This window comes from Labrus bergylta, chromosome 12, assembly GCF_963930695.1.
Source record: "Labrus bergylta chromosome 12, fLabBer1.1, whole genome shotgun sequence".
Classification (NCBI taxonomy): domain Eukaryota; kingdom Metazoa; phylum Chordata; class Actinopteri; order Labriformes; family Labridae; genus Labrus; species Labrus bergylta.
The window spans coordinates 19,236,082-19,261,995 of NC_089206.1; the positions used below are offsets into that span (position 1 = coordinate 19,236,082).

The 25,914-nt window shown below is 39.8% G+C and overlaps 3 protein-coding genes across 5 annotated transcripts; 2 read left to right on the top strand and 1 right to left on the bottom strand.

The window, feature by feature from the left end:
- Window positions 1–373: 373 nt before the first annotated feature.
- On the bottom strand, window positions 374–4,374 carry fam217ba (family with sequence similarity 217 member Ba). The gene is made up of 4 exons (XM_020632259.3): window positions 3,702–4,374; window positions 3,477–3,582; window positions 3,272–3,336; window positions 374–3,172 (listed from the first exon to the last, which is right to left on the bottom strand). The coding sequence occupies exons 1-4, from the start codon at window positions 3,806–3,808 to the stop codon at window positions 1,744–1,746; spliced, it is 1,707 nt and encodes a 568-aa protein (XP_020487915.1). The 5' UTR covers window positions 3,809–4,374; the 3' UTR covers window positions 374–1,743.
- ppp1r3da (protein phosphatase 1, regulatory subunit 3Da) lies at window positions 4,201–6,507 on the top strand. Of its 3 annotated transcripts, none has more exons than XM_065961721.1 (2): window positions 4,201–4,316; window positions 5,004–6,507. In XM_065961721.1, the coding sequence occupies exon 2, from the start codon at window positions 5,031–5,033 to the stop codon at window positions 5,949–5,951; it is 921 nt and encodes a 306-aa protein (XP_065817793.1). In that variant the 5' UTR covers window positions 4,201–4,316; window positions 5,004–5,030; the 3' UTR covers window positions 5,952–6,507. The 3 variants fall into 3 exon arrangements, with proteins under 3 accessions (XP_065817793.1, XP_020487916.1, XP_020487917.1); XM_020632260.3 differs by lacking the exon at window positions 4,201–4,316 and adding an exon at window positions 4,527–4,682; XM_020632261.3 differs by lacking the exon at window positions 4,201–4,316 and adding an exon at window positions 4,529–4,763.
- Window positions 6,508–7,535: 1,028 nt separating this feature from the next.
- sycp2 (synaptonemal complex protein 2) lies at window positions 7,536–25,873 on the top strand (the record flags this gene model as incomplete). Its single annotated transcript, XM_029277062.2, has 45 exons — window positions 7,536–7,571; window positions 7,666–7,806; window positions 7,896–8,027; window positions 8,113–8,217; window positions 8,319–8,343; window positions 8,536–8,621; window positions 8,711–8,805; window positions 8,904–8,938; window positions 9,026–9,168; window positions 9,283–9,335; window positions 9,628–9,673; window positions 9,898–10,002; window positions 10,110–10,170; window positions 10,284–10,432; window positions 10,579–10,653; window positions 10,866–10,952; window positions 11,506–11,614; window positions 12,966–13,105; window positions 13,416–13,476; window positions 13,589–13,634; window positions 13,775–13,854; window positions 13,980–14,398; window positions 14,492–14,622; window positions 14,719–14,755; window positions 14,844–14,914; window positions 15,019–15,064; window positions 15,163–15,206; window positions 15,331–15,391; window positions 15,573–15,738; window positions 15,839–15,903; window positions 15,990–16,181; window positions 16,468–16,626; window positions 16,852–17,004; window positions 17,832–17,976; window positions 18,990–19,315; window positions 20,919–21,182; window positions 21,316–21,367; window positions 21,565–21,693; window positions 22,704–22,897; window positions 23,190–23,284; window positions 23,492–23,591; window positions 23,788–23,846; window positions 24,827–24,905; window positions 25,231–25,287; window positions 25,458–25,873. Coding segments are annotated over 45 exons (4,911 nt in total), but the record flags the coding sequence as incomplete, so codon positions are not given.
- Between the last annotated feature and the right edge of the window lie 41 nt (window positions 25,874–25,914).

The window sequence follows — 25,914 nt, forward strand, 5'->3', positions numbered from 1 at the left end:
AAGTGTGCAGGAGCTGGAGCTTCTGAGGAGCTGGACCTCGACACTTGAGATGGAATGGAGGTGACTGGGATGGAGAAGAGTTGCTGCAATCAAAATGAAATGACAAACTGCAAAAAAGAGGAGAACAGATTTCAAAATACAACAGCAGGATGGTCGATAGATGTCTTGGTATAATCTGGTTGTATTTAGGACTAAGGAGAGTTAACCCCCGTTATCAGCTGATCACCTGAGCAGGAAGACAGAGGGAGAGGAAGAGAGGGAGTGAATGTATGAATGAGTACAAAACAATCTTCCTGCTTCAACTTACTCTAAGCTTCATTTGTGAACCGTGTAAAATGTCTTCATGCGTTTCAAAGAATGTCCAATACATCAGTTTCCCTTGAGTGCAAAACATTTATTTCTATGCCGTCAAATACTTGCATTCAACATGGTGAAAATACGTACCACAATCTTTCTGCGTGCTTGTCAACATCATTTACACATTTATAATATCACCACCATTTCTGGTCCCTTGTCTATGGCTTTTATACTTTACATGAATATTAAGGAGATGTGCAATATGAATACATATCACATTATTAACATTGCAGTGTTTTCATGAATTCGGTGTGCATGGTAAATCACAACAGATAGAAAAGACACTCTAAACAGTGTTCTTAAATCTTCAAGTTTGCAGTGGAGGATGGAGGGTATATGTGTAGACAACAACCTCTTACAGCAAAACAGCAACGATGTGTTTAAATTACACTTCAGCCTAAGAATGACCCATTGATACATTATATTACATTCAGCTTTTTAGCAAAGTATTTTGTATTTGTGCATGACAATGTAAACATGATAATGACAATGGTGAATACAGGTCAACCACAACACTTTTCATAAATATAACTATGGTATATAAAATTTGGAAAAATATGCATTTACATTCATAGCAAACATAACATTGTCTTCAATGATAGAAAGAGCTCAGTTCTATGCAAAATACAGGATATCATCATCAACTACAATTCAAGCTGTTCAAATATGAAGAGCCCTTGTCACCAAAGTTATAAATCCATTGCACAAATATATCTGAAACGTACATTACTGTAGTATAACACCACTTATTGCGCCACCTTCATTTCAGCCTAAGATGCTCCAACTGAACATGTGACTTAAAACATGAGGCACCAAAGAAAGGATAAAAAGCAACATCAAGTAAAGTAAAAAGCACTGAAAACCAAGACATTCTAACATTCAAACTACTTATTACAGCTACGGTTGTATTGGATGATGAAAATGCAATGATGTATGTTAAACTTCACTATGGATTACTTATGCCGAAAGCTGTTAAGTAGTTCAGTAGATGTTTTGTTCAATGCCTAGCTATTCCACCAGTAGTAGCACAAGGAGACCTGACTGTGAAGTGCAAATAACTGTAACAACACAGAAGCGTTGCTTTTAAACTCCTGTCTTGTTGAGGGCCATAATTATTCTTCTGTCACCACAGAGTTTAACATTATGACTGTACCATACATTTTGAATAAATACAATATCTAAATATATGTTTCATTTAAGTGTTTTTCTTTGACGTGACTGCTGTCTCTATTCTAGCTGCTCATGTTAGTTATGACTTTTGTAGGCTGTACATCACTGATTTAGACTTCTGTACAACAGTTAGTTTTACACAGAAAGCAAGCAATGGTTCAAGCTCCTGGACCAAGTTAACACTAAGTAAAGTGCAATACTGTAAGTGTACACAGATTACTTTGCGACAAAGTGAACATTTTTTGTTTTGCCATTCTGCTTATTACTAAGCAGTGCTTTGGAGATAGACTGCGGCTCTTTAGCCGATCTCTTCATTGAAGTTTTAGAGGCCTGACCTCCCGTCTCCTGCCTCTGCCAGTCCTTCTCTGCTCTCTTAGAGGTGATGACCTCTCTCTTACTTGCAGCAAAGACACGTTTCTCTGCACCAGCGGCTTTACTGCCACCAGACTCCTTTTTAACATCTGTCTCAGAGTTAGCTCTGAGGCGGCTTTTCCTCACTGGTCCTCGGCTGTTTGGGTTGCTTCCAGACTCCTGGGGTTGCTTACGTGCATTGCCTGCAGCCTGCATTTGTCTGAGATGACTCCTACCAGCTGAGGGGCTAACTGGGGTGTGGGCTCCTCCTTCTCCACCACCTTGTCCTCCTGGGCTTCTACCTTCTGTGGAGGTTGCTCTGGTCTCACTGCTGCTCCTTTTTGCTGGTGCCCCAGGTCTGGCTCTGTGCTCAAGCAGTGGGCTGAGCCTCGAGTGGCGCTGGTACGCATTGGCAGAGCAGCTCCCATTGCACAGCGGGTAGCGAATGTGACAATGTGGGCAAACTGGGAAGCGGGAGTGCTGGGCTGAAGCAGGTGATGGAGGGTTGTTTAAAGGTGCCAATGGGAAGGCTCGCTGGCTTTGCCGCAGCCCTTTGGGGGAGTTGAGACGAGATGATGGTGCTGTGTGAGGCCTGTGCGCAGGGTGTGCGGTGGTAGCAGAGGGAAAGCCCTGTGGTCTTGGTCGGCTCCCAGGCGGCCTGTTGCTCTCTGCTTGCACTGTTTGGATCTGGAGCCACTCCAGCTGCAGCAACCTCTCCAGGTACTTCTCTAAATTCCCTACAGGCTTGGGCCTGGGGGCCCCACGGCCCTCTGTGTGGATAAAGACGGCAAGCTGTCTCAGGCTCCAGCTGTTGAAGGGCGGCGGCAGAAAATCTGTGTAACTGTAGCTGGGTTTGTCACTCTCACTTTCATCACCCACACACCCTCGGGGTCCCGGGAAGTCAGGTGGAAAGTCATTGGTGTTGATGACCTCGGCCCTGAGGTTGAGGTGAGGAGGGGTACAGGGGGTACATGGAGAGGGCAACACGGGCAGTCTCTCAGAGTCTGACAGATCACTAGCACTGTCAGTGTCAATATCCTTCTGGTTGTAGTGATGCTGTAGGGATTCTGGTGTGGGGGCTGGGGAGTGGGACAGGGGGTGGGATGGCATGTGTCGCAGACCGGATATTGGGGAGAGAGGCAATGAAAGAGCTCGCCGATTTTTACCCATTGCTCCTCGATTTGGGTGTAGCTCATTGCTGCATTGTGTCAACCGTTGATTTTCACGTTTCTCCTCTTTTCTGTGCACAGATAAGTGTTTTCTAAGCGGAGGTCTTAAATCTTCTTCTTCAGGGCTGGAAAGAGACAGACAAGTGTAAAAAAAAAAAAAAAAAAACTCTTTTGGGATTTAGGGATTACTGTAACTGAAGTATTCAGTGAGACTGCACACATACCTGGAGAGTTTGCTTGTATTCCTTGCAGTGGCGGTTTTGAATCTGCCTCCCTTTGACTGTGCACCCTATAAAACCAGCATTATGTAAACAGTTTGATTATTTCTGGCTGTAATTGTATGAGTTATACAGCCCCCAACACATGCTGCATCCCTGCCATAGATGAAAAATAATACATCTCTTATTCACCACAATGACACTTCCTCACCTTCTGCACTGTGGTCAGCGTGTCCTTTTCCTGACCTGGTCCTGGTCCTTGGGGACCATTTTTCATTTGACCCACTGCTTTCTTCATCTTGTTACCTTTCTTTGAACTGTGGAAACATGATAATGATATATGTCATGCCCGCGCCCCCCCCCCCCCCCCCTCAGCCTTTGCCTCAGACAAGCATGACAAGCAACATCTTTGAATCCCTTGTGATGTGGTGCTCACCTGGTTACTGGCACACTGTTCTCGGTGTTTTTTACTCGAATTTTCTCTTTGGAAACGACTCGTTTCAGCGTCGAGGATGCTGTGCGTTCCTGCATGATGGGCCCCATGTTGCAGGTCGCACGGATGGGGTGTTGTTTAGAATCCAGCACAATCAAAAGTTACGGTGGCTAAAGAACCCAGCCGACATCCCGGATCATGTAACCTATTCTGAGAATGAGGCTAAAAACACCAGTTTTCTCAAAAGTGCTGCAATGCATCATGCGCATATGTCGACGCGAGTTTATTCACTGCAGGTTCAACTCGTCCTTCTGCTTGTCGCTGACTCTGCCTCCGTTAAATGTCAACGCGGCGACCTTTTTTTTTTTTTTTTTTTAAAGAATTGGTGACAGCTGACGCATCTCTCTCTCGACTATCATCCTCCTCGCCATTAAAGATGCAAGATATTCCGACAAGCGCATACGCTTTGTTTGGTCTCGCCTTCTCGAAGGAGCAGATAGGTTTGTTTACCTGCTGCTGACTGGCTGCTGCCTTGTAGTGGGCATCAGAAGTGCATCATGGGACTTGAAGTCAAAGTACACTAGTCGCGCTTTAAATGAAATATTCAAACCGTCTCTGGTAAGTCTACTTACAACAGATGCATAATGAAGAATAAAAGTGGCTTAACAGCGCGTCTTAAACTCGAGGGAAGAAGTTAGACAGGAAACACACTCGGGTAACGTCACGTCAAAATTACTCAATCTCCCACGTATCTCCAGTGATACTTTGCTCCCTCATGTAGCTTCCTGTTAACTGCGCATATGATTGCTGATCTCCATCGAGTCACGATACGGATGTGTATGCTGGTTGTGGAGTAGTGACGATGGTTGGGAGTTTTAAATTAGGTCATGCGATTGTGTCCAATAGCGCACGGAAACGCGCAGCTCCAATAAACGCCACAATAAATGGAGGATCAAGCTTAAGGCGACATACTGCTGCTTTTATGTAACTACCGCTTTACATTGTTTTTATTCTGGGGGTGACTTCGGCGTCTGCTTTTATTGAAGCGTATGAAATGCTCTTTCGGTAATGCTACACATGTTCACAGAGTGTAGTGTGCTGTAATGCTTTTAGGCACGTAGGCTTCTCAGCACACGCCCACTCTGACAATGAGAATGTTCTGTGCTGTCAAACTATAAGACATGATGTTTTAATCAAATTTGTCGCACGACGTGGACTACATCTCCTAACTAAAACTTGTGTCTTTGTCACAGTGCATTCTGTCAGTGAAGATTTTACATTATGCTTCACAACTTTGTTTTACAGGTGAGCAGACCCCAGTTCTCACCGAACATGGAAGGGTGGTTCATTGGACACGAGAGGATTCGCTCTTCAAAATCTGAAGAGCAGATATCCGGCTTGTGCAAAAGAATCTCAAGGCCCTGCATGACCATCAACCTGACTGAAATGCTTCGAGCCGACAAGTCTCATGAAGTAAAGAAGCCGATTCCAATCCGCCCCCCGAGCCCAAGAGTCTCTCAGCCCAAAAAACGAGAGTTCCATCACAGTCCATCCTGTGAACCACCGCCGAAACCCATCATCCGACAAAGGTCACGCTCTCTGCCCGCCACCACACAGAAGAAGAACAAATGCAGAAATGTTGGTGTGCGGTTTGTTGACTCTTTGGGGCTCGATCTTGAAGACATCAGGCTTTTTAAATCAGGAGAGGATCCATTTGTCCCCCATCATGTTACCTTCAGATTGTTGATGGGTGCAGAATTAGCTGATGGAAAGCATCTGGAGATATCCATGCCGTATTTGAGGCCGGTTTTTGCCCAACAACCTGGTGACCAGCCAGGGTTCCTGTATCGTCTTCATCAGCAGAAAGTTTGTCTGGAGAGAGTCTTGTGTTTTGAACTGGGTGTAATAGGAATCACCCAGGTCCTCAATCTGGACTTTGAGAAGGAAGTCACAGCTCGCTATACATTCACAGAGTGGGGAAGCTGTACAGAAACTAAAGCCTCCTGGGTGTCAGCCATCACTAAAACCTCAGAAGGAGGCAGGGAGCAACTCAGTTGTGACACATTTCGATTTCACCTACCTGTTCCTCCATTCCTCCAGCCAGGTGCAGTGTTACAGTTTGCAATAAAGTACAAAGTGCACGGGACTGAATACTGGGACAACAATAATGGAGAGAATTACAAGTTAGTTTGCCATAACTACAAGCTCACTGTGCCAAAAGAATGTGAGGACAGCATGGTGCACTTCTTTTAAACTAAATGTAGAATTTATTCAGAGCACTTTATCACCGTTGTCTGTATGATATCAATAATGCGTAACTTCATAGTCACACAATCTTCCTTTTGTTTGACATGTGTAAACAGATGACTTCTTTGAATGAAGTTTGTTCATATAAATGCAAAACTCTGAGCAAACTTTGCCACAATGTAATAACTACGCTCTTGCTCTAACATCTGAAGCCAGCTTTAATGCCACTATTATAGGTCGGTATTTCTTTTTTTTTTTTTTTTTTTAAATGCACCTTATGTTTGTCACATTCAAAAAAAAAGTCCCTTTATTGGAAAATCAGATGAATGTGACACAAAATAGTTTTATACTTTTCACAACTGTGGTGTTCTTAACAATTATGTGGCCTATATTATACAGTGATACTTAGGCCTAAATATAGTATATTGATCCACAAATATTGAGTGAATATTTGTTCCATAAACTGTCCAAAATATGTCACAATATTTTTCAAACCTTTTAAAGAATATCAAATGAATGCTTATTTTGTTTAACAATAAAGAACACGTGCACACTAAACTCAGACAGTAATTTGATCATTACTATAAATGGCTGAATGGCTGTATAATATATTGTTTCTTTTTTGATTACTTGTTTTTATTCCCTAGCTGTGTTCAACACGCTGTTTTGCCTATAGACTACTGTAACTAGAACAACATCGAAATCCATAAAAAAAAAAAAAAAAAAACATATCAACCAGAAAGTCAATGATTTGTTGAAGAAAATGGACAATCATTTTTTTGTTTCTTTGTGATCTACAAATGTACAATCCAGTACACAAAAATATGTCCGCATGGGGGAAAAAATCCTTCTTTTCACTGGAGGCAAATGTTCCTTTTGCTCATTTACGACAAGAAAGACAAATCCGTATTTGAAAACCCCCAAGTGAGTTTTACGGAAGTGGAAAAGAAGGCTACATGACGCGCATGCGTGCCAAAGGGTGCCAAACGAGAGACTTCGCGCGTTTTGTAGCGAACAAACAAGAGAAACTGGAGACCTGTCAAAACTATTGGTATATCATGTTTTGATGTTGGATATCACAGTAAGTAGAGTTACAAGAATAGAAATAGACCTATGGCACACACCCTATGCTTTAAATGACTCAGGGCCTGCTTCGAAAGTCAGCGTTATTAAGGTGAGGGAGAGGTAAAAGAAGGTAATGTGAAGCTAACATACGATGAGCTAAAGCCTTTTAAGGGGCTTGATGTTAAAGTAAAAGAAGCAAGAAAATATTAAATCTTTTGTCAGATGTATTAGACTATGGTAATAAGATTATGTCTCTAAATGAGGTGTTCTTCAAAGCTTTGAAGATAAATGTGATAAGGTTAGGTTGTCAGGGTAACTAATCACTCTCACCGAGCTGCGCAGTCAACACTGACTGTGTGGAGGTCAGGAGGCTTCCCAAGTAACAGTGGCTTATAATGTTGTAATTAACCTAGTTATACATTAAGTTCATGTCCAAGTAGCATTAAGATCAGTAGGTTGATGTATTCACTTTACGTTACAGTCATTTTGAAGACGACAGAGGCCAAGTGCCAGTGAGGCTTTTCTTTGGATGGAAGTATGGCGCCCAGTCAAAACGCACAGGTGGGAAAAACAACATTTTTACTTTTTATTTGTAACTAAAAATTTTTGTTGTAATGATGAGAAAGAAAACTTAGATGAACTCTCTCGTGTGCAGCTTGAGAAAGTCGTTGATGAGGTGTTAAAGAGTGGAGATGTCAAAGCTCTGGGTGTATTCTTGCAAGGGGACACAATTGAAGGGCCCCCCTTCAGATGTTCCCAACAGTTTCTTACTAAATTGGATAAACTTATCAGCAGGGTAAGATGAAGCCAAGCACACTCACCAATATGCAACCATGTCATGTTGTTATAAGTTGTAGTGAACCCATATGTTTATTGTCTATGTAGAGTTTGGAACGAAAAGAGTCAAAATCAGCCAGTTTGGGACTTGGTATTCTCTACAAATGTGGGGGAAACCTAAAACTACCTGGTGGCGGCCAAGGGCTGTCAGGACTAATAGCTCAAGGCCTGGTCAAAAAGATAAGTATGCATCTTATACACACAGTGTGTGAGTGCTGTGTAATCAAATGTACCTCAGTGTGTTTATTGATTTGTTTCCGTGCACATGGTGCAGTGGTTTGAGAAATGCAGGCAAATGTTGATCCAGTGTGGCCCCCAGTGGGATGAGACCTTGTTCAACCTCTGTGAGGACTTCTTTGAAGCCTTAATGGTGAGCTGATGGTTCACAGGAAAACACATGTTGCATAATAAAAAACAGTGTAGTATTGTGAGAGTTTAAAGTGTAAAAGTGCCTTATATCCTCTGTTACAGGTGGTTCATGAAGCATGCAAAGAGGGTTTGTTTGGAACATTTGTTTCTTATTATCTGTTCAATTCTCAGTTTGTGTGTTTCATTTTCAACAACCCTTTTAGGTTTAAATCAAAGCAATGCTTTTATGTAATAACTTTAATGATACACTTCAGTGTTTAAGGAAAAAACTTTTATCAATTAACATTAATACACTTACCGTACTTGTTTGTTTTTTCAGGAACATACAAAATCACAGAGTGCTTTATGAGTCCTATTGGTCAGTTGGCAGTAGACCCCAGAATCTACATCCTGATCCAAAAAGAGGTTTGATGAAGTGTTAAGTCCTTTCATGGAGTAGTATAAAAAACAATCACTCAGGTTTATAAATAAACTTTCTCATCATTTTCAAACAGGCAATTCGTAAATTCAATTTCATTCTGGACAAAATCCCAGCGGAGCTGAAGAAAAAACGAAAGTTCCTTACATCCCAGGAAGCCTCAGATATCATGTATGTCATGATAGTAACCTCATAATAAAATCATTATTACTCATTTATTACAGTTTCCATTTGTTACTGAACATTTTCTTGTGATCATATTTATGCAGGCTCAAGATTGCTGGTCAGATATTGGATGGTGGTGGTATGTTTTTATCATACATAGTCGTCATCACTTCTCACCCACATGTAGACACAAGAAAAGTACAAGAGTCTTCCTTTTTTGTTTCAGATTATGACTTGCAGACAGCCCTGATGGAGGCTTTGTGCCGAATGGCCACTCTTGACCAGAGGAAGGAGTTAGCAGTCACATGGTTCAACATGGAGTATGTGGCCAGTGCCTTTATCAAGATCAGTGATTCAGAGTTTGAGACGGTAAAGAATGTGAAATTCATATAAGTGCATCACTTTTATTTTGTATAAGTATTGCTTATAGTTTAATAAATGAACTCAGCAATATAGAACTAATGTTTATTTGTGTGATTCTAGGATTGTCGCAAGTTCCTGAACCTGGTGAATGGGATACAGGGAGAGAAGAGAAGGTACACAGATAAATCAGCGCCTCAGATAACTTGATCTAGAGAACTTGTAGGGGGGTTTAGGGTTGCCTCTTAAAGGGGAATATTTCAATTAAAATGTTATAGCACTCTCTTAATTTAAGCACAGTGAGAGAATGAATGTGGTCTCCCAATGATGATTGAAGTTCAATGCAAGGTAATATCTGACATTATATTATCATTAACTTTGGGGTCCTTGAAAGAACAGAGGCAGGGAACACATGCAGAGTTGATGACAGCTGCATAAAATGGAATAACAATGTTGTCTGTGTTATAGAGTCTTTTCCTACCCTTGTTTGGAGGCTTACCTGGACAAGAATGAGGTAAGAATGAGCAGGACTTCTGTTGCTAAAAAAACAGTTTGAAAATCTCTCTGTATGTTAAAAAATACAAAGTGACAAGGAAAGATGTTAGCAATCTGAACGTGACATCACATTCAAGGCTATTCAAGGCATTTACCTTTTATGTCTTTATAAGTGTTCTTTGCATGTCTGAATCCATAATGTATTTGTTTGTGCTTTGAACGTATTGTCTGTTTTGTTTTTAGCTGCTTATGCCAGCTGATGAAAAACTGGAAGAGTTTTGGATTGACTTTAACCTCGGCAGCCGCAGCATCTCCTTTTATTTCTCTTTGGCTGATGAAGAAATGCAGGTACCTAGAGATAAAATGTGAAAGCGAAGTCACTACTTATTATTATTATTATTATTTAAATAATTAAAGGAGATGCACATATGTTACCACTTGTCCCTTTCATGTAGGAGGGTCAGTGGGAAACAATATGCATCAATGAGAATGAAGTTAAGAGCTACACTGTCAAAGGTAAAGAAAACACATTTGTTTTGAGTGTCTTCACACTGTAGCTGCAAATTTCACCCACATAATCCACACAATCACATGAAGTATGCAAATAACCCAGTGCTGTGTTTCTCAAGAGGAGGGAAAGACCAAAGTCTTGCAGTTGAAGTTGTCAGAGGTGGTGGTTGTGGGTGCAGTCGAAGGATCGAGTCTGACCATCCACTTCAGCTCGTCCCTGGACATCCGTCAGGCTGCTCATAGTGTCTATGGACACCGCAAAGACAATGTAAGCCGTGGGTCTTTCTCTTACTCTTGAATGGGCTGCAATATTATAGAATGTTTATCAGGTTTTCTTGTTAAAATGAAACACAATATAAATACATTACATTAGGAAGAACTTGTTGTGAATAAAACAAGCTTCTCTTCTGTCAGGGCTTTGTGGGGAAGACAAGCACATCTGTTGTGAAGACTACAGTTAAAATCATAATGGAAGAAAACAGCTCGCAGGTAAACAGCTGGCTCTCAAACATAGCTCTGATATGTTTGATGTGGTGTTGTGTAAAGTGTGAAGTCAGGATACAAGCACAAATTGTTTTCTCTTTCTGATATCCCTATTATTATTATTTTTATTCCTATTATCCTATTGCATCAAAAGTCTGACCATTTTAAAATGTGATTACCAGCAGACTATCAGACCATGTCTGCCACTCTCCATGCAGGTGGTTCCAGAGAGTCAAGTGTCCCTTGGAGAGATTGAGAAAAATACTGCCCCCTACCTTTTACCTGCCCCGTCTGCACCTGTACAGGTAAAAAGAGATGTGATACATATTTAGTGTACACATATGTTTTTCAATGACCAGGTTTTACTTTGTTCTGCAGAAATGGTTTGATGTAACAAAACAACTACCACATTGTCATCTCGTTTTTGCCTAAAAGAGATGCCTATCTCAATCAAAACTGTAAAATGTTGCCAGTATTTATTTTGTGAAACCATGTACCTGAAACGGATTGTCGACTGTGCCAGTAGAGGGCGTATTGAGCAAGGGTACCAACTGTTTGGAATTTCAGCCTTCTGCTCGCCATTATTTGCACGACCACTGGATCGTTGACACTGATTTCATTGAATGTGTAATACATTCACAATAAATATATTTCTAAAAAGACAACTTTTGTTTCGTTTATTTGACATGGGCCATGCATGACACAACTTTTGCCCCAGAGTTAGTTTTTAAGCTATAAAGATAACATCCCTGTTCATATTTCCTTTTGGTATTCCATTGCTATTAATGTCACTTGGAAGGAATACGAAATGTATTTTAATATTTTGAGTATCTTGTTGAAAATGTCCTTGTGTTTCAGATGGTCACCCCAGCCAGGATGAGGATTTCTGAGTCGATCACCTTAGTTAGTGGAAGCGGAGGAGGAAGTGTTCGTGGTGCAGGTTCTCTCTCTGCTGTTATGCCATCAAGTAGGTGAAAGACAGATAAGGTTAAGAATTGCTGTTACTGGAGTCTCAGTTTTTTTAAATCGTTTTTTAATAACAACAGGATCATCATGCTATATAATTATTCATCTTGCGGTAAATCTGCTTGACTAAAATCTTTTGACTTTTAAGTTATTTTAAAAGCAGCCTCCTGGACTGTTTTTCAGATATGTAGTGGGTCATACTGCGAGTCATTGTTCCCTCAAATTTCAGATACACATTTTTTTTAAGTTTGCTTAACTATGCACTTAACAGCCTGTCCTAACAACAAACAACATGAGCGAGTGTGAGCAACAAAATCCGCCTGATTCAATTGTTTCCTATTAGAGTGTCCTGACTGCCTGCGAGCGACACAGGGCTATGGGGCGAGACGTTTTTACTCCGACGCCCCGTTTCTAATTTAGGAATGAGGAAGGAGGGGGCTCTACAAGGCACTGCCACTCGCTTTTTTCACTCAACAGAGCTTGATAGCTTGTTATACAAAGGGAAGATAATGGTGCATAAAAAAAAATCCACACCAGAGATTGAAATGTTAACTTTGACTTGTGTCAACAACACTGGAGAAAAACTTACTGACGAGTCTTTGAGTGTTGTGATTTGATTCAACATTTACACAATACAAAGCACCACTGTTTGTCCACCTTCAATGCAAAAGCCCTGTCATATTGTTAGCAAGGGAAAACTGAAATTCCCAGAGAGAGAGCAAATAATTCAATATTTACTGGATGCAGTGTGGACAGCCAGTGTGCGATCATGCTCACGTGCTGTTGGAACACGGTGTAAGGGAGAAAATAGTGGAGTAGATTATATTGGTTACAAATAGTTAGAGAAATAAAGTGGTCTGATTCCAAGAAAACAAACAGAGCTGACTCCAAATATTTTCTAACATGACAGTTTTGTCTAACAGTTTTTGTTAAATCAATCCTTATGACCCTAGAAAGTTTACATTAAGATACAACACGTCTCCTGGAAGGGAGTCCTGGTCAAAACTGCAGTATAAATTCAGAAGAAATTAAATTTGAATGAGATATGAATTCCAATAAAAGTTCTGGTTAAGATTTTTTCCTTCGGCATTGAGTTTTCATAATGTGGTGTTGTACATTTATATCTCCTTAATTTACAAAGGATTCTTATTCTCCTTTTTTACATCACTATTCACATCCACTTTACTCAAAACCATTGAATCCATTTCAGGTAGTTCATCCTGCTTGGAATGCTTTGTATAAATGATCAATCTTTTTTTTCTCTCTTTTTTGACAGAAAGTGAAAAATCAAAAGACGACATGAAGGTCTTTGTCCCAAACTTGACATTTGACATGTTTTTTCTCGCTTTCAGACACTTCAGCCAAAGGTAAAGGGAAGCCAAATCTGGTGATGATTCGTTCAAGTGATCGGCAAGGTGATAGTTCCCTGGGAGAGCGAATGACAAAAAACGGCTCAACCAGTGAGACAATAGCGAGTGGCATGAAAAAGCAGGTATGACACATGATAAATAAACTGTTAAATAAACTACTGAGACTCTATCACAATACCTAGTTTAGCACTAAAGCTCGGAGTTATCCCTCAGATTACCAAAACAGATTTATTAGCAGTATGTAAGTCTTAATTCAATATCCAGATAATGTTTCAAGTTTTGATCCAAACACCTCTAGAGTCAGGCAGCTGGGTTATAATTATATTTTTTTCCAACCCTGGACAGCCCTGAATATATTATTTACTTGTCTAGGAAAGTTGTTATTACACAAAACAAACTTTACCTTTGCATCTTGACTCCATTGTCCAACAGAACATGAGAATAAAAGCAACAGATATGACTCTAAGTGGACAGGAAGAAGAACAGTGTCTTGGTATTGTATTTCTTTATTACTTTCACTTCAACAAAGCCCATAAGTTTAGCTATGCAGTTGTTGTATTCTGCCAAAGCTCATGTTACCCATCACTGATCTTTTTTACTTTCAGATCAAACTTTTGTGCCTGACAGCCAACCGAGGAGTGAGAGAAAGATGTAAGAACTGTGTAAAAAGTTTCTCACTTTTTCGCAGATCTGCTAGCCTTAGAGTGGCCTTTAGCATTTACTGTGTACAGTATGTGTATGTGTGTTCATCTGAACATTCTTTTTTCATTGTATTTCTTTTTTAAATACAGGTCGGCTTACTGGAACAAATTTTCTGTTTCTGAGATGCTCATAATGCCCACACAGAAAGTGAACTACATTCCAAGAATTGGTAAGAAAATAATTCAACACATGTTTTTTGAGTACATTTCATGTAAAAGTCATTAGGATACATATTATAATCGGTAACAAATTAATGTATTGTCAAACATTTGATTATTGATTGTTTTTTCTTAGAACCTTCAAATTCAGAGCAGAAGAAAGAGCGCCTGTCCTCGGCACAGAGAATGTCAGTTCCGGTCAACAGCCCAATCAGCCAAAAGAAACTCCATACTGAGCTCACGCAGCGCCTAAAGACGGTCCTTAATGAGAGGAACCATGATCCAGCACCTCAGGAGCCAGCAGCGCCAAAGAAAAAACTGGATACTAGAGAGGACTCTAAACGCAGCGTCTCTTCAGACCAGTGGGCTTCCAAAGAGCAGAAGGTCAAGAGAATTGGTCCGGCAAGACAGAAAAGCAAAGACAAATTGTCTTTTGAGCCACCTGCTGCTCAAACCAAAGCTCCAGCTAAGGCCTCAACAAGCAAAGGTGTACATGAGAAGATACTACCTGATGTTAAAGCTCAAACTGACAAAGCCCTTTCAAGAAAAGAAAAGGTAAGAATTATGTCAACTGTAAGCAGCTTCATATCTATTCTAAGCTTATCAGTGTGAATTGGTAAAGTCACACGTTCCACTGTTTCCACTCAGAGAGATGCAGCAGTAGCAGGCAGCATGGTGAAGGTCATCTCTAGCCATTACGAGACTAAAACCCAATCCACCGCTAAAGATCTTGCAGAAAATATCGCTCAGGGCTCGATTCCTCCTCCAAACCTCACCAGGTATGCACAATAATAGTTATCGTCATATGTTGTGGTTTACTGTAGTAAAGAAACAAATCAACTTTTCCACTTATTGTCTGTGTGTTTTTATAATAGGAAGGTGTTTGATATGGGGTGGTTACCAACCACTACAGTAAGTCATTGATTTATTCATGACAAAGAGTGGCTTTAATTCACTTTGTCCTGCTTGAATCACTAAAAATGATTTTCATTTGCATCAGAAAAAAGAATCTGGAGCTGTAAGCCGAATGAAACCCAACAGCAAAACCACAACAGTCTTCACAAGGCAGAGGTATTTAACTTCAGCTAACTGAGTTTGAGCTATATTTCGGTATTTAAGTGGCTTTCAGTGCATTAACAGAGATGTCTTTTATATGTTTTTTTTTCTGTTGACAGAGAAGATATTTTTGCATTCAGCATCGATGAACCGTTGATTATTGGGGTAAATATTGAACATTTTACTCGTTCAATATACTTGTATAATATCTAAATACCTAATATGCCAGTTCAAAGTTTAAAGTCTGTTGTGATGCTCTTTAGGGGAAGGACAAAACCTTCAATAACACTTCTACAATGTCAAGCAGGTAAATCTTACAGATGAGAATGGCCTATAGACTTATTCTTCTGGAGCAGTAGCCATAGCAACAGTTACATTTTGTCTAGAATTTGTGTCAAAACGGTCTCATTTTTCCTTTTAATGTTTTACAGTGGCATCAATGACTCTTCAGCACTCTTCAAGACAACCAGGAAAGAACAACCTGTTCAAAAAGTAAAATTTCATTGCTCTGTTGTGTTTTGTTAAAGTGAAGCTGCTGGAGAACGTGTTTGGTATAAACTTATTTTCAGGAGGAGGGTTATGCAGTGAACACATTGTAAAACTGACATTTATATGATATTATATCATCTGGTGCTCTTTCTGCCTCTATGTCATTGACTGCCTTGTGTTTCAGGAGAAGCGGCATGTGAAGAAGCATCTGTTCAGCGACACAGACACAGACTATGCCATGACAGAGGTCAGCTGGCTGAGGGAGTCGAGCAGGAAGCCCAAACCAAAAGTTACCAAATACTCCAGGCAGCCAAATGCCAAGCCGAAACACATGTCACCCCATACTTCATGTAAGCACATGAAAGGCACTAGGTCATGCTGCATGCTCCTACATTATCATGTGAAAACTGGATTTAATAATGAGATAGTTTGGATTTCATTTTATTGTAGCTGTATCCCCAGATGTTCCTTCACCCTCTCAAAAACAAGTAAAGAGGGATACAAAACCTCATAAGGTAAGGCAGTACTTTTTTGGAAGCAGTTTTCTGAAATTCTCAGATGCACTACCACAGTCAGCCACAGTGTGTCATTCTCTAACCAGAAGAAGCCTGCCATGAAGGCGAGAGTGGAGCACCCAAAGAAGACTGTGAAACCAGCAGTAGCAGCCAGCAGCCCACATGCAGCGGGCAGGAGGTCCAAGAGAGCTGCTGCCACATCTTGCAAAAGTTACAGAGAGCCAGACAGTGATGAAGAATCAGAGAAGCCTAAAGCTTTCAAGCCAAAAGACAACCCTGTATGTTACTGCACATGCTCATTTCAAAAATTTGATTTATTGTTAATCCACTTTTTCTCAATTTATAATGTTGTTATGCACCTATTGTTTATGTTCACATCTATTCATCTCAAACATTAATCTAAGGAACAAAGTATTACAGGTCTTCCCATACTTGATGCCTTAATTTGAAGTTATCCTGTAGAAGAGATCATTTTGTCAGTAATATTGTAAAACGTGAAGCTCATCGCAGTGTTGCAGACAGTACATAGACAAAAATCACATTGTGTATATCCAATACCAATAGTGCTCCTCCACTACTCACCTGGAGAAAAGACTTGGGGCTGCTGAAGTGATAAAGAAAACGACAGACGGCAAACAACCAACAAAAAGCTATATGAAGCTAGAAAGCTACAATAATATCAGCCTGTCAGAGTCGGTGTCAGAACTGACACACACCTCCAAGGTAACAGACATTGGGTTATTCCATAAATATCCTTTTTGCAATAATACCATGAAGAATCAAAGGTCTGAAATGATTTAATAATTACTATATGATCTTATAGAATATGGATGATGTTTGCAGTGTGAGTTGCAAAATGTAATTGTACTATGTGGGAATCGTTATGGAAACAACTGTCTTGAACCCAAACCACAGCAGGAAATTGAATTTGTGTCCTTCCACCAACAGAAATATTTTGCAGATCCGAAAAACAAGAAGACCAGTCTAGAAGTTCAAGAAGTAAAGAAGAGGAAAGAAACCTCCATGGAGAAATCAGCGGAGGCCTCCAAGGCATCGGAAAGAAAGAAGCTGTTGGATCTAAAAAACAATTCTGGGTTCAAAGTGAGAGAGCTCAACCTTCTTGATCACTCCAGCCTCTTTTTATTAGGCTATTAGATGATACTAAGTTTACAATAATAATTGACTGTTGATAAAAAAAAATCATCATATATGAATCTCATTTCATAAATAATTATTCTTGCAGTTCTTCAAACATTAAAGGCTTTATGTTCAATATTTTGATCCAGCAGATGTCACCCTTGTGCACAAGCATGAGACCAAAACAACTCGCACTGCATTGTAGTGTTAGCATGCTAATGCTAGCGATCTTTATTATGCTTGTATCTTCACACTGCATGTAAATTTACCCGAAATGAGCGTGATCTAGAAACGCTTACGTGACATTCAATTAAGCAGTGAGTACAGTATGTTATTCTTCTTTTCTCTAGTCCCTCAATTAAACAACCTTTATATGCGAGGGGATGAGCCGGCTGGCCATCCTGGCGATGTAAACAAAGTGAAGATAGGACTCGGGAAAACTCAGAAAGCATCACAGACAGTGGGACTCGGGTGTTGTAGACAGTCATGACTTGCAGTGTTATTTTCAGAGGATATACTTGATTTCTATTATATTTAAATGTGAAAAATCGCATATTAAGCCTTTAAGAAAATAATTTAAAAAATTCACACCAAATCCTAGATATGTTGTCTCGGCAGAATGCATGGAAAAATGACTTATAGGCCAGAAAATATTGAGTATTGCTGTATTAGACTGTGAAGGATACAAGGTCTTAAATCTGAATGTTTACATTGTGGTCCAGAACTGGTTTCATGCCTGTTAGTCTTCATATATAACTGAAACACTTTTTAATTTTTTTCTTCTTTTTCAGCAGAGAAGACTTGATATAGAACTTCCAGAAACGTTAAATAAGAAAATGGTTGCCCCTGCTGAAGAACTAACGAGATCATTGAAGGACTGGGTGGCCGGCCAGACCTCCTTTTGTCTGTCTCCTCCTTTCATTGACAGGATGAGATGCAAGTCTCAACCAAACAGTGTTCATTACATGTTTTATGGTGGATCAAAATGGTTCATTACTTCGACATAATTTATTACAAATACACCAATGTATTGGTGTAACATCTATATTGGCTGATATTGCCCTCTTGACAGAAATCGGCACATCTGCAAATTATGCGTCATGAACCAATGTTAGCCACTCCTGTTTATCTGGTGTGTCGTATCGATTTAGTGCTGGCAAGCGAGCACACCTAACTGCTAATTCAGAGAAGTGCTTTTTTATTGGGCAGAGGAAGTCACCCGTTGGACAAACTGATCTGTTTTCATGGTCAAACATGATACAAATATTGGCAGTGTGAAAATCTTACACCATAAAGAAGAAATGAAAGAAAACATCGGCAATCGGCCATGTTGTTATTTTAAACATCGGTATGAGCCCTGATTTTCTCTCTCTATTTGACATGAATGGCCTTAATACACTGTGGCTCCAAAACCTCATTGCCATTACTGAAGTTATTTTTGTCTCCTGCTTAAGTGTGAGTTCACTTATCAAGATGACTATTTTTTTTTTTTCTTCGTGACATATAATTTTAACATTGTCCAGGAATTAATGAAGGCCCCTGCCTTTAGAGATCATTTAGGCAGATGAATGTTCATACTTAATGTTAAGTCCTCATGGCCTCTGAAGTGGAGCCCTTTACAAAAATATGGAACTTTATTTCAAGACATGAAATTCAAATTCTTCACCAAAAACTGACATTGAACATTCTCAACTTGACTTTGTCGCTTTGCTGAACTGAATATATTCTCTATCTCGGTAAAAGGATAAAACATTGTGCATTAGATCCAGTTCTTCCATTACCAACTTTTAAGCAGGGCGTTTTAAAACAGTTACATAAATGACCCTGTTGCTCTTCAACCCAATAACTGTAAGTTGATATGTAGAGAAACATGTATATTTCAACCTCTCACTCTGTTTAACTTTCTAGCCAGCTATTTGAACATCTGTGCTTATTTTGGACTCTCACAGCTGCCGAGAGGTCAGCCCCAACCTTGGATTTGACCTGTTCCCCTCTCCTCACTCCACGGGGATCCCCACTCCCTGCTTCCCCTGACCCTCCCTGCCGGGACACCCCCTCTCCAATCCTGCTGTTACCTAAACCCCGCTCTACAGTCAGCAGTAGAGGAAACTTCAAGCCTCTTCTTCAGTACAGAGGAAACGCTTTCCACAGTGCAGAGAAGAAGCGCCGCTCGTCCAAGACTCCATCCATTCGTTCTGTTAGCTCTAACCATTCATTGACCCCCAGAGGTCAAACCCCTGCACCTGGAAACTCCTCCGGACCTAGGGCACCCAAGGTAAAACACCCCTCCCTGTAGCTTTCTGTAGGTCTCATAGCCATAAGAGATATCTGTGTAAAAGGTTCTAGGTCCCGTAGAGGTTTGTAGTTACAGTAACACAACACATCCTCTCTTTCTCACTGATTATATGTTTGTGTGTGTGCTCAAGAATATCTTATTGGTGTAAAAATCAGCCACCTTAGTGTTTTTTAAGTTTCATCTCAGTCTTCATCAGTTTAAATCACTGACAAGGTGTTCCCTGGTATTTAACATCCTTTGGTGATTCACACATCTTTACACTACATGTAAGTCACTGACGTCACTCAGCAGTCATGTGAAAAGCACTTGAGGGACATGAAAGGATGTGATAGTTCAGGTGAGTGAAGGCCATCATAAATATTAACCTAGACTTTAAGGAAGTTGCACCGTGACCTAAGCATTAATGGTGGAAATTCCCATACCAGCTGAGAAACACTTTTGAGGTTCTGTATTTAAGCAGTTGTGTTATACTGAATCTCAGACTGGTTACAGCTGAGGGGTGAAATTACAGATCAACCACAGTACTCTACGAGGTTAATGTAACAACTGGTCTACAGTAGGCACTTTGAGATACACAGTTTGTTTCGGGACATTGTTGGAAATGAACTAGATAAGTTAAAAGATGAAATATCATGATTGAATGTCCTATTTAACTCCAGACAGAGAAGAGAACAGATCTACATGCAGGTCATGGGACTACAGCAGCTAACTGGTACAATGCATTAAATGGCAACAATTATGTTTAATATTGTACATCGCCCTTTTACAAATAAATACATTAAATTAAATACAACACTTCATCCGAGCGTCATCAAATATCTCCTTTTCATTTTAAAGTCACTAATCCATTATAGAGTTGCTAATTAAAGGTACAATGTGCAACATTTTAAACATAAATATAGAATATATTAAATATATATATATTAAATATATTCTAACTAAATATATCAGTGAGTAATGTCTTTCTGAAAAGGAGTGGATTCAAACTCAGTCTGATTTTTTGGGGTTTTTTTGCTCTGTGTTTTTATGTGACCGGACAACACTTCGTAGAAGAGCGTACAAAGCGTGATTATGTTTCGCTCAGAGGCTCAAATGTTTCGTTTATTTAAATCCCTCCCTGTGCAACCATTAGCCCTGTCAACACGAGGGGGAAAAGAGACGGCTCCGCCCAATCAGGGGCGTTCGGAGGCATACTAACAATTCAAGAACAGACTTTCCAAATCAAAGAAAATACTTTCTTGATATAAGTCACTTCAAAGAAGTAAGAACCGAATCAGCTTTGGGATGCATATCTGAATGGAGATCAGTTCAGCAACAGTTACACTCAGTTGGCACTCTAAGGAAGCGGCTGGGCAGGAGGGGAGGTGGTGTGTTGAAGGGACAGCTGTGTTTTGGCTTGAGCAACTCGTGCTAAAGTGTGACATCTACTGAGCGTCTTATCTGAAAGTTGCATATTATACCTTTCAATAACCACTAAATGAGCCGCCATATTTCTTGTCCATCAGTTTCTCTTCACCTCTCTCTCTCTCTCTCTCTCTCTCTCTCTCTCTCTCTCTCTCCCTCCCCATTCTTCTATCTGCAGTACCCACCCTCACTGTCAGAATCTGGTTTGCCTCTTTCTGATCAGCCCCTGTTGACCTCCACTCTCCTGGAACTGGACAAGCCTTCCATGCCGTCTCCTCATCAGTCTCCATTCACTGAAGACGCCATCCAGCAAGACTACTATCTTAATTTCAGTAAAGTGTCTTCAGTATCACTGAGCCAGTCCTCCACAAAGTCATCGGTTCACAATAAGAGAGCTAAAGACAGCCCTACTTCTGCCCTGGCTGTCTCTCATAAAAGAGAGGTAGAGCTTTACCACGCCTAATGTTTTCTAATGGGAACACTGACATTTCACTAATGAATGATTCAAATGGTGACATTTTTAATAAGTTGAAGCTATTAAACAAATACCAATGCATTGCTCTCTTTTCTAACAGAAAACACCAAATTCAGACCAAGACCATCAACCTGCACAGCTTCATGTCTCTGGTAAGAACTTTTGTCGCTGTTGACTGGTAAAAAGTTGATTTACAAGTCGCTATAATTTAACTCCACAGCCATACAGCTTTTCAACAGGCAATTCAGTATGAAATGACAAGTGACTGAACTGTTTTAGAAAAAGAACCATTTGTTGTGAAAAAGTTTTATACTTCTTAATGTATTCGAGCATTGGATTCTGGTTTTAGGACCAAGTCGCAAGCGCCGTATGTCCTTGTCCAGTAATTCTGAGGAAGATGAGGAGGAAGAGCGGATGAAGAGCACAGGGAGAGGACAGCATTCTCCCCGGATGAAACCAAGGAAGTTGTTCAAATCCTGTAAGAGTTGTTACTGTTTCGATTTTGAGTCATTTCTGCCTATAGTTACTTTTCCAAACATGTAGCTGGAATAATATCTCTTAAGAAATTGGTGCAATTAATAAAAATTAGTCAAATCAAATGTTATCGTGAGTACCAAATAATTTAACGCAAAGAGGAATGTGTTTCATCATCCCATACGCTAACAAAACTCTTATTTGTACCTCTGTTTAGATAATACTGTGTTAATACGGTTTGCAGGAGCTCGTGAGGCAAGATGGTGAAATATTACTCCTAAACTGAAGGATCTTATAAAAAAAAATGCAGAAAAACATTTAAGGAGAGACTAGTCATGGCACAGGTACCTATGATGCAGTTTTTATTATGCATCTCATTCAGTGTCAGCAAAGAATCATCCTCCTTTTAGAATCCTCTTCTTGAACTGTCATCCATTTCTTGTTTAGTTTGTCAAAAAGTCCAAAGGCTGAGTTGTCTTAGAATAAACACGAAATGTAAAAGTCACATGTGAAACATATTTTTAAGTTTTAAATTATACAAAGCAGTCGTGGGAAGAGGATTATGTTTGCAATCAGAATCAGAATCAGAATCGGGTTTTATTGCCAAGTACATTTACACATACAAGGAATTTGACTTGGTGTATTGGTGCTAAACAATCAACAAGGAAATAACACAGAACTAGCAACAACTTAAATAATACAGTATAAGAAGCTATTACAATATATAAAATAGAATTAAAAAAAATAAAAAATGTCAAATATAACAGACACAAAAATGTACAAAAGATGCAATGTAGGAGCTGTGTAGTGGACTATGAGAAAACAAATCTTACAGTGTATGTAACCTACTCAGAGTGCATGTAAGAAAATACATTTAAAGTCCAGTAGGCGTTAATGTAACGCATAAAGAACAGCATTCGCATTATCAGTGCCTGATTAATAACAAAAAATATTGCTACAATTTGACTGACACAAATCCCCTAATGAACCAGTGGATTTCTCTCTTACCCTCAGATACTGAGATGTCTGTCGAGAGTGAGGTGAGTCATGTGATGTCTACTTCCCACACGATGAGCTCCAGTCACTGGGATGCTGAAACAGGAGATGGTGACATGGACATGGAGGAGGAATTGGAGTTGCCAAAAATGGCTCTAAACCCGAATAACCTGTGTCAGCAATTCAGTACTGAGCTGAAGAAGAAGTTCCAGGTTGGACACACGAGCACCTGCACACATTTGATCAGTTAACAGGGCAAACGAAGCTACACCAGTAATTGAAATATGAAAACACTAGCTAATGCAGTTTCACTTTTTCTGAAGTAATTTTTTAAATGTTCTTAATACCACTGATGATAATGTGCATTAGGTGTCGTGGCCATGTGTATTTGATATGGAAACAGTAATTTCTTTAGCCCTAATATTTTTTTTACTTCTCTTGGCCCCTCTTGTAATAAAAAGTGGCCTTACTGAACCACAACCTGTTATCTGTGTTTGTATTCAGAACCGTCATGAGATGGTGGAGGTGTACAACAAGCAGTCCTTGAAGACTGTCCAGCAACATGTCTCCTCACTCAACATGCAAGTCACCAAATTCAGGTTAGTTAGAGGTTGAAATGTCAAGACGTAGCTTAATCAGTCAGTGGTGAGTTAAGAAAGCGGCTCTCAGGTTTCATCTTTAGTGCAGCGGTACTTGTAAACTCTATATGCTCCAATTCTACAGTGTTCTGTCTTCTGAAAAGAGCTTTTGTTTTTTGTTTGCATTAAATGTTGAATATCCTCGTCTGTTTTCTCTCCTCTGTACAGGAAAGAGAGGCTTGAAAAAGTTCGGACTGTCCTCTTGGAAGAGATCCACAAACTGGAACAGGATGAGACTGTGCTAAAAAGCATGGAGAAAGACCTGACTGTATGTCTCGCTGTCTCTTTCACTCTATATTTCTCCCTCAGCACACACACACACACCCACACATTCTCTGCTGTCCATCATTTTGAGCAGAGGAATATTGAGAGTAAAATCGTTTAGAAACATGTCCATGAATGTTGTTTTCTTGATGCTAATATGATCGTTGTCTGTTTCGTTTTCGGTCTTTTATTTTTCACAGATGTACTGGAAAAAGCAGATCACTGAGTACCATTCTTACAACGAGCACAAAACCAGGAGGTGTGTGTGTGTATGTGCGTATGTGTTTTTGTGTATGTGTGAGGCTGAATAACCCCACAGGCTCAACATAGTTAGACTGTAAAATTGAGCTCATAAGATTCATGGAAACCTCCCCCTTACACTCATCACTGTACTGTCATGACTTTTCAGAAATATACAAACATTCAAGTTTTACTATCAGATTCATAACAATAACTCGTCTCCAGCACTTTGTGCTCTAGTTCCAAGATCAATCAGGAACGTATCACTAGATCACTCTCACAAGCATTAATCCCAGTACTGTCATATAAACACAGCTGTGATCAGAGGTCGTTCTTTTGTACATACACTAATATCTGGAATGAGGCCCCACATTATATCAGGACAACCTCAGTTTTGCATTTCAAGCAGGCATATAAACACCACCTGATGAATGGACAAACTTCTAATGACTAATTTAAATAATATTTCTTCATTTCAGTTATCTGATTATCTGTGTTGTTCAGCCTGTTGTTGTTGGTTTTGTCTTTTGTCTGATGTGATCTTTGTTTTTTATAATGTATAATACATAAATGAAATGAAAAATGAACACTTCTACTCTGTAAAAGCTGAATCTACCCCCCCCCCCCTCCCCCCTGTCTAAACATGTATCTCAAAAGATCAATTATCTTTACCTCAGACTTATCATAAGTTACAAACAAACCTTACAGCAACATCTATTTTGAGGAGGACAGTCTTCATATGACAATGTTCATTAAAGTGTGTTTATTCACTTTGCAAAATCAATTTTCTGGTGCTGCTCAAAATGTGCAGGTTTTGAATTTCCCCTCCCAGAGTTTGATGTAACAGCAACATAAAGTGGGTGTTCTCGCTTGCAGTGTGTTCTTTTGGTCTGTCTGGGGTTTGAAGAGACTCTGATTACTTACTTTTATACATGCGTGTTCTTCTCCTGCTCTCGCTCAATCTGTTGCGTTGCTTTCTTCTCTGTCTTCCCTCTCAAGGAATGACACCCTGGCAAAATTCCTGCAAAGTAACGTGTGTCCCAGCTTGGAATATGAGGAGAAAATATTCACATCCCAGGTCTGATCCTCATGGCAAAATTTCACAGCTGTCATCTACTATGTGCTTCATATTGTTGCTCAAGTGTTAAGACTTCTAATTAGTGGTGAAAATCCAGAGCTCAGGGAGTTTTTGTATGAAGAATTTCCCTCTGCTTCGTCATCGTTGTTAAATAGCAGCTCACTTCACCTCCTACTGTATTTCCTGTCATTTTTGCTGAGTGGCCTTTACAGCATTTTGCTTATGTCATTGTCTCATGTGCTAGCTCGTCCCCTGCTTGTCCTGACTGTCATATTCTGTGCCCCCTCCCCCCTCAAAACCCTACTGCTCTGCTTGCTGTTTTCAGATGTGCCTGATTAGGAGAGACATGAAGTCAGTTCAGGACACACTCCTCAGTCAGATGGTGAGTAGACACGACACAGGTGACCCTTCAGACTAGAATAATTAAGCTCCGATTGTGTGTCTAATTCATCAGAAGCGCATTGCTGCTTTGAAAAACAGTTTTATCACATACAGTCTATAAAGGATTTATCACTCTGATGTCTTTGTGCTTTTTTTTTTACCTTTTTGTAGCAAGAGGGCGAGATCCAGAGTGTGAAGAGAGGCCTGCATGCTTTGTTTTTCCCCTGAGGAAACCAAGTTTGAGTTGAACTAAGTTCTACCAAAGGTAGACAATTCTACAAAGGTTCTACAATGTAGAAAAAAAAGGTTGTCTATTTCACCACAAAGTGTGTGGTACATGTGCAGGTTTTATTTCAAAGTGTTGATTTTCCAGACTGTGTTTTTATTGAGTATGGATATGTTGGGTGTTGAATGTGTTATTGCTATATGTTTGATCTTATTAGAAATGTTATAGCATTCTTGTATCTCTTCTACGATGAAATTCATTCATTATTATAACTATTCATTAATTCATAACTTAGATCCCCCCCCATGTATGTAATGTGCTTGGCTCTGGGATTATTTTTATATCAATTTCAGAATGTCTTCATGCAAGTTTGTTAGGTTTTTAAAAAATGGCAAACTAAAT